The sequence below is a fragment of the Nannobrachium achirus genome (assembly GCF_963921795.1).
Source record: "Nannobrachium achirus genome assembly, chromosome: 7".
NCBI lineage: Eukaryota > Metazoa > Chordata > Actinopteri > Myctophiformes > Myctophidae > Nannobrachium > Nannobrachium achirus.
This window is the reverse complement of record NC_137816.1, coordinates 29604801-29613028: the sequence shown is the minus strand read 5'-3', so window position 1 is coordinate 29613028 and position 8228 is coordinate 29604801. Positions and strand designations below refer to the sequence as shown.

General features: G+C 52.5%; 2 protein-coding genes across 2 annotated transcripts; both read right to left on the bottom strand.

The window, feature by feature from the left end:
• Positions 1-4803: 4803 nt before the first annotated feature.
• On the bottom strand, positions 4804-5529 carry LOC308288691 (CMP-N-acetylneuraminate-beta-galactosamide-alpha-2,3-sialyltransferase 4-like; the record flags this gene model as incomplete). Its single annotated transcript, XM_080730161.1, has 1 exon — positions 4804-5529. The coding sequence occupies one exon, from the start codon at positions 5527-5529 to the stop codon at positions 4804-4806; it is 726 nt and encodes a 241-aa protein (XP_080586287.1).
• Positions 5530-6697: 1168 nt separating this feature from the next.
• LOC308288690 (suppressor of cytokine signaling 1-like) lies at positions 6698-7255 on the bottom strand (the record flags this gene model as incomplete). The annotated part of the gene is made up of 1 exon (XM_080730160.1): positions 6698-7255. The coding sequence occupies one exon, from the start codon at positions 7253-7255 to the stop codon at positions 6698-6700; it is 558 nt and encodes a 185-aa protein (XP_080586286.1).
• Between the last annotated feature and the right edge of the window lie 973 nt (positions 7256-8228).

Sequence of the window (8228 nt, the reverse complement as noted above, 5' to 3'; positions counted from 1 at the left end):
TGGCTGTAATGGTTTTTATTTTCATTGTTACACACGTGCACACACGTGCCGATTCACATAAAATAATGCAGTTTCTCTCTGAGCTTACGCGGGAGTTCTCTGACTGTTTTTACGCTCGCTGAAAAGATCCGATCTACGGGCTCGCGGTGCGCGCACACCCACGCACACGCACTTGCGGGCCCGCGAGTCCAGCAGAGCGCAAAGCGTATGCGATGCTGAGATCACGATTTTCTCGTGAGCCCAGCCTCACATAGGCTTTGCGCTGCTCACACTCGCGGCCCCGGGAGTGTGTGTGTTTGGGAGCCTCTGACCCAAAATAAATCTCAGTGCCCTGGGAGTGGCCAGGCTACCACATAAACAGTGCACAATCAGTGGCCAGATCAGATCGAACACTAATTCTGACCCAGACCATTGAGTGTTTGTAGCTTCGCTCATTGACCATACGGCTTCCGCGTCATTTCTAGAGACAATGAGGTCCAGCGCGCGGGACACCATAAGGACCAATAAGCCGTTGTTCATTTCGTACTCCCGACTTTGTGCGCCATAAAATATTAGACTCGCGGTTTCATAAGCTGTAGTCACGCGACAGTGAAACGGGACCGTTAAATTTCTTTGAGATCTCGGGACCAACGAAGGCTCTAAACGTGGTGATGGGCGCGAGGAGGCCTTCCCCGTGGCTCCTAACCCAGGATCACGACAGGGTCTCGTTGGTGGTCGAGCTGCAGGTCACGAGCGCCCCCGGGCAGAAGCCGGACCTGAGCCCACACGTTGAGTCTGCGTTCGCAGACGTGGTGTCCAAGATACCAGAAGTCCGGGGATACAAAGCGACCGGCGAGCCCGGGTCGGTGTACAAGTACGCCGTGACTGTGTACCACAAGCGCTTGAGCGATTTCGACGCCTCAAGCGATTTCGTCGCCCCGGGCCGCGAAGAGCGGTTTGCGCTGTGGCTCACAAGAGCCGTGGGACAGGCTGTGTTGCTGGGACTGTACCACACGTGTGTGTCGCACGTCATCTTGATCTCTTCGGACCACGTGCAGCCAATAAGTCGGGATTCGGTGGGCTGGGTCCCGTGCTCGTTGGCGTTCGCTGGGCTCGGCGGCGGGCGCTGCGACTGCGCCATGTATTACGACATGTGGGCCATGAAAGACCGGAAAAAGCACTTGCGCGACGTGCTGATGCCGCCGGGAGTCGCGGGCGTCGAAACGACGGAGGACATATGGCCCGAGACGAGAGCGCGTCTGTTCAAACTACTCGCCTGGGTATTTCAGGGCTATTCTCCGAAATTAAAATGCCATCAAGTGCTCACGTTGGCTCAAGACCTGAGCCTGCCTCTCGACATCACGAGGGTCAGCGATTTCTTCTCGGAGGTGATTAGGATGTGCCGCTGCGGAAACGACAGGGACAAGATGTTTGCTTGTCAGCAGGCCGAAGAACCGGCAAATTACGTGTGCTTGATAAGGCGTATACTCGATTGGTACAACGCCATGCCCAAAGTCCAAAACCGCGACCACGTGGGACGTTCGGCATTGCCGCGGCCAAAAAAACGCTCGAGAAGGCGCGGCCAAAAAAACGCTCGAGAAGGCGCCGGCCAAAAAAGTTGCTGTCAAAAAGGTAGTGAAAGGGCCGAAGACCGTGGTGGCGAAAAAGACCATCGCGAAAGAAGCCGCAGCAAAGAAGCCTGCGGCCAAAAAATAAAGCAAATGACAAAAAAATTTGTTGGTGAAATAATAAAATAGTGCAGTATATTTTTTTACTAATGTATTGTAGTTACTTTTTATTTCACTGTACGTACACTCGTCTGTTTGTAAATCAGCTATTGTCAGCAGGCAACTGAAAATGACTTGTGCTGGATCTCTTGTCCACTGGTCCCTTCCTAAAAACTTTGTTTTGATTGTCCTGTTCCGCTTTTGCCACTACCGAGCGCGGGTATTTACAAAGTACAACCTTGGAAAAAGAGTTTAATCAGCACTGTGTTTAAAAACAAATAAAGCAAACTGTTTGATTTAAAGTTTGTTGTTTATTTTTTTATTTTTTTTACAGAACACACTCAACACACATTTCACTTTTTATTTCACAACGATTTCACACGGTTCATTGCTCTTGTTTGATGGTTTCCGCGTCGGCGGTTTCCACGCCGGAGGCCTCCGACTCCCCCGTCGTCTCACAGAGTTTGTGTATTTTAGGCATGAGTTCGGAAAACACGCAGTTCCACAGATCGGTCTTTTTTTCAGTGGACATTTTGAGAACCTGGGTGAAATAGTACGACATGGCGCCACAACAGACCGTGTCTGCTGCACAGTCGGGATCCAGGTTGAACAACAAGTGCCACATCAAGGGCATGTACAGGACCTGGACGGTCGGGATGGCCCGGGACGGTGGACAGCACCTACGGAGCATGGTTAGGTTCCCATGGTACATCACGTCTTCGACGTTCTGGCTGAACAAGCGTGCTCGCACTGCGTCTTGTGTCGTTATTCTCCCCCGCAGCAAGGCTCCTTTAACGGCGCACAGGTAGATGACGCACATGACGTCGGCCTCAGCATTGCGTGGCGGAGGTGTCACCATGACGCAAAGCCCGTTCTCTTGTCGCGTGGCGTTGACGATCCCGTTGGCTAGCTGGTGGAAGTCTGTTTTGGCAAACCTCTTCCCCGGGACAGACGAGTTCACCGTATATACGTGGCAGACTATGTTTCTGGTTTCGGTGAATTTGACAATCAGGTCGCTGTCCACGGAGTAAGACAAGCTTTCGTCGTCTTCGGAAGCGGCCTCTTTCACTTCGCAATCGATCAATTCGCGTATGGCGGGAGCCATTTCTGGAACCAGAGCATTCTTCTTTTTTTTCGCCTTACGTCCACAGCGCCTGTTGTCGGCCGCTATGATGTCCGGAGGGAAACGGACTGTCTTTGTTTTACCCATGTCTGAGCAAACCAAGTCTGGTTGTGTATTTTTTTATATATGGGCCTAGGGAGAAGCTGAACGTTTAAGTCAGACCCCTCCCATGCCTGTGGTACACATTCAAAATCGTGCAAACAAAATCACTCTTTGAGTCAAGCGAATGGTTTCTTTTAAATGGTGTTATTTCATCAAGACTCACACTATAACATGTCACAGCTTCTGCATTTTGTTGCGGTGTCGTTTCGTACGCGCCGCCGTACGGATACCGACGTCGTCGGTTTGCACTTTTAAATAGTGTCGTTTCAGCAAGACTCGCACTAAACATGTAATTTTAACAAGTTGTTGCATTTTGTTGCGGTGTCGTTTCGTACACGCTGCCGTACGGATAGTCGTCGGTTTCCACTTCGTCGGTGTTCTCCGTGCACACGGGTTTCAGGTCGCCGAGGCCGTAGAAGTCGGCTTTCGAATCAAACAGCGGGTTTCCGCCGGGCAAGTTTCTCACCGCTTCATGAAACTTGTTCTTCGCAGCATCGTTGGAAAGGACATTGCCGACGTTGTCTAGCAGCAGCTTTGTCACGATGCCGACGACCAAAGCATACTGTGCCTCAGAGTCGCAGGCAGCAAGCAGGGCCTCGGCCGTCGACGCTCGGTCGAGCTCGGCGGCCGCGGGGGCCTCCGGCGACGGAGGACTCAGCGTCCGTGTTTCTTTGCGGTCGGCGACGGTGCCGCCCGAGCCACCCTCGGAATCCGAGTCGTCCGACGACGGAGGACTCAGCGTCCGTGTTTCTTTGCGGTCGGCGACGGTGCCGCCCGAGCCACCCTCGGAATCCGAGTCGTCCGACGACGGAGGACTCAGCGTCCGTGTTTCTTTGCGGTCGGCGACGGTGCCGCCCGAACCACCCTCGGAATCCGAGTCGTCCGACGACGGAGGACTCAGCGTCCGTGTTTCTTTGCGGTCGGCGACGGTGTCGACCGAGCCCTCGTTGACGAGGTGCTGCCTGTACGCTTCGCAGTTTCGCTGCACGGCTTTTAAAAAGACTCCTGTGTCGCACGCGTCGCTGCACAAGTAATCGCAGACCAAATCGACAAAGTTGGCCTTGTCCAGACTCATGATAGATACGGGCGGCCACAGGCCGCTTTCTTGTATGAAGTCCACGTGCTTACCCGTCAAAAAAACCTCCGTGGTCGGGTTTTTTTTATGGCGCATGCGGTACATTTTCTTTTTTCTTTTTTTCTTTTTTGGATGGGTCTGCCTCGTATGTTGGTGTGGACCCGATAAGGACAATGAGAAGAACGCTAGTGGTGGACGATAATGTTTCAGTGATTTTTTTTCTTTTTTTGTGCGGTGTATCTTTTAATAACCCCTAATCCTCATCGGTCTCCTCCTCCTCCTCCTCCTCCTCCTCCTCGTCTTCCTCACACGCTTCATCGTCAGCATCGTCCTCTTCTTCGTCGCTGTCCAGCTCCACCACAAAGGCGGGCCCGGCGTCGTCTCCGTTCTCCTCGTCCTCGGATCGGCCGCTGTTGCCCGCGTCCGCAGATCTCGGTTGTTTCTCAGCGAAAACCAAATCTTTGAAAAATAAGGTGTTTTCTTCTTCGTAGTCGCTGGGAGGGTCTACTTGCGCCGCAATCGGGCTCAGGATCGGTCTGCTCGCTGGCCTCGTCGGTGCTGGCCTTGTCGCTGCTGGCAACGTTTGCTGTGTGGCGCATGACTGTGGTGTGCGTTTCGTAACGTAGCTGGCGGCTTTCTTTTTCTTGGGTAGTTTATTGAACCTGCGTGCGTCGGTATAGGCGTACATGGCGTTTCTACAGACAGCTGCGTTACAGTAATACGCTACCAGATCGCAAACGTATCCCACGCAGCCGTACATTTCGGGCTCGCTTCGATGGGTTTTTAGTAAACCACAATCAAACCAACTTTATTATATTTAGTTTGTCGAATGCGACCATCAGCTTTTTCTCCGTGTTAAAGTCGTGCACGTACACGCCCGTGCCCGCGGTCGTGTTGTCATAGTAGTGAACAAACTTCTTGGCCCGATAGCCGTCAAAACCGAACGCGGTCACCCTCTCGCACATGCTTATGGCAATGAGCAAGGCCACGAATCCGGTAGTCGGTCTGCTGCGAGTCAGATCTCTGCCGCACTGCAGGAAACTCGGGTCGACGAGCCTGATTTGCTCCACGGAGACGGTTTTTGTAAATAGCTTTGTGTCGGGCGGGGACCTCCAGAACTGGAGCCCGTCTAAGGAAAGGCACAAAACGGCCGCGTTTAACCAATCCAAGTCTTGCGGCTTAAAGGCCACCATGGCCTGTACGGAGGAAGCCCCGTCTTGGGACGCCGTATCTAACGACATCGACTCCGGGTAAAATAACCTGATTGTGGTCTTGGAGCCCACGTGTTTCTCGTAACCTCGGATCGGAGCATCGTTGCACCTGAACACGATGTCGTGACCGTCGATCGCGGGTCCTCTGCTCTCGTACAGCAGCCCTCTGCCGCTCCCCACGACAGCGCAAGACGTGCCCGCGGGCCAGTGAAACTCTGTCAGTAAGTTTAATAGGACGCTAAGGTGTTGCCGCACACCCATGAACCCATAAGGTAAAGCTGCCTTCTCGTCTATGTGCGTGTGTGGCGTCATAAAGGGTACGCTCTGGCCCCTGCTGTACAAGCGAACAATAAGCGTCGTGTGAAAGTACATCAAGGTAAAGACGAGTCCGTACACAAACAGTAGCTTGTTCATGGCTTTGAAATAGCATCTAACTTTATATATATATATCGGTCCAGTGTCTCATGTTAAGGCAGATGTTAAATGTATGAAATGTGGCAGGTTTAAATGTTAACAGGACACAAGATTCAAGGATTTGTAATCGCACTACTGTTCCAACTACATACTCAGATGGGACGTGTTTGTGTGCTTTGGACTGGGTCTCGGAGTGGTGGCGTTTGTGTTTACAGCGATTTTGGGAATAATAGAGACTTCTTGGTGCTTTGTGCGTTGAAAGACAGGTTATCGTTTATTTTGTTGTTACAACATACACGTTATCTTTACAAAACATATCCCAAACTTCTATACCTCCACACAGCTCAGACCTCATCTCACGGGGCAGAAAATCAACAGGGAAAACTTCTATACCTCCACACCGCTCAGACCTCAATAGCGAGTGCGTGCAGTGGCACTTTGCTTGACTCCCGGGCCCGCGAGTGCGCGCAGTGCGGAACATGCACCAATGAACATCGGTAATATATCAAAAATAGGTCTTTATTATTTACGATGTACAAACATCACAACACAGCAGTTTCGTTCATTGTATGACGATGGATGCAGCTGGCGGCCGTCCTCGCTCTGAATCCAATCATGATTCTTGGGTCAAGGTCTGATACGGTCCGTGGCTGGATCTACTCTCGTTTTTTTTTGCTGTATTTATATATACACACAGCACTCCCACAAGACTCAGCCCACTCTACACTGAATGACCTTCACTTTCTCACGGCCTCAAACGCAGACTGGTCCAAACCCACCTGGCCCGTTTGTATCATAGGACTATCATAGGACGCAAAGACTAAAATTACCCCCTTCAGATGAAGGGCAATAAAACAGACAGACGGGTGCACTGATACGTTTCACTCGGTATGTTTTATTTTCAGAGAAGAGTACACACAGGTTTTATTTTCAGAGAAGAGTACACACAGGATTACACACAAGATATTATGTCAAATCAACTGTTTTCGTTCGGCACCCGAGCTCTGGCGGCGGGTGCCGAGCGTCTCGTGATGACCCAACGCCGGCTCACGGCTCGTACGCGGGCTCACAGCGCGTACGGAAACTCCACAAGGAAATCCAGGAGGGCGGGTGGCAGCGGCAGCCGCTTCAACCTATCCGGCCGCTGCTGCTCCCGGCCGCCGCACGCGGCCACGATGCTGCGGCGGCACAGCTCTTTCAGCGTGGGCGCCCGGTGCCGGAACGGCAACGACATGCCGCTGTTGATGCCCGCATAGACCTCCAATAGACCAAAGAGACTGGCGAAGTCGCTATCGCTGCCTTGCAGCCGGAAGCGGTGTCTTCCGGCTGCAAGTGGACCTACGTGGATGATACGCCGCGAGGCCACCCTGTTTATGAGGCGGTACGAAATCGTGAAGAACACGTCTCGTTGGGCGCTGTCCCGCACCAAGAAGCGGCCAGGCGCCGCGTCCCGCATCAGCCGGGCCGTGGCCTGGGCACTCAGCGGGCCCCAATAGAATCCCCCCCTAGTCAGCTTCTCGGTCGTGTCTTTGATATCTTCGTAGGCCTCTCTGCAGCAGAAATCCTGGAAGCGTCCGACCAGGTCGTCCATGGGCGACAACATCGGCGGTCCTCCGTGAGCCATGAGCTGTCAGACGCCTAGTGGCCGTGTGAGTCTGCTGTGTTGCGACAAGGAAAAAAACAGTGTTATTAAAAACTGCAGTTTTTGACCGTTTTATCTTTTCATTCGCTCCCTGTCTAAAAATCCAAAACAGACCCCGTGCAAATTTAATGCGATGTAATGCAGTTGAAATTTTGCTTACCTCGAATCCTGTTCCTGTGGTGTTTGAAAAAGACTCTCTGGACTCTCTGGGCTCTCTGGGCGCACTGGTGCGCTCCACTTGTTGGTTCCCATCCTGTATCTCCTTATCTGATTGAAAATGTCAGTGCGACATGAATAACATAAACACAGCTTCAAAAGCTCAACTTCATTATCTGGCACTTGCGGACACGATACCGTGCTTTATCCCGATACCGCGAGTCTTGCAGTGTGGGGAAACGTGCGACCCGCGAGACCGTGAGTCCCGCCGGCGGGCCTTATCGTGATTTTGGGGAGAGACAAAAACCACACAGAGAGTGCGGCCCCACGTCGCGACCGCGCGCCGGGTTTTCGGAAAACGAATCGCGCGCAGCGTGCGTGCAGGCGGGCCGCAAGCTTAACCTGTTAACCTGTTAAGCCCTATGTGAGCCGTCGCCGGGTCCCAGGGCTCAGAGGCTGCATTGTTGTCCAAGTATTTCACATAGACCCAAAAATAAATACATTTCAATGTTGATTCGGCTACAGTGGACCTACAGCTCACACAATCGGCTGGCATTGTCTTCCTCATCCACACACTAGCGCACCTTATAAGCATTTCAAAAGCAACGACTACAATTTGCACAATCCGAAAACACGAGAACGACCGACTTTCCGGCTCGCACAGAAACACGTTCCAGTAAGCCAGACGAACGAACAAGGCGTCAAACAGCAAGAGGAGACTTCGCTCTTTCGAACGATACCGGCCCCGAGCCGATACGACGCAACCCCCCCCCCCCCCGAAACGTAACGAAAACATAAA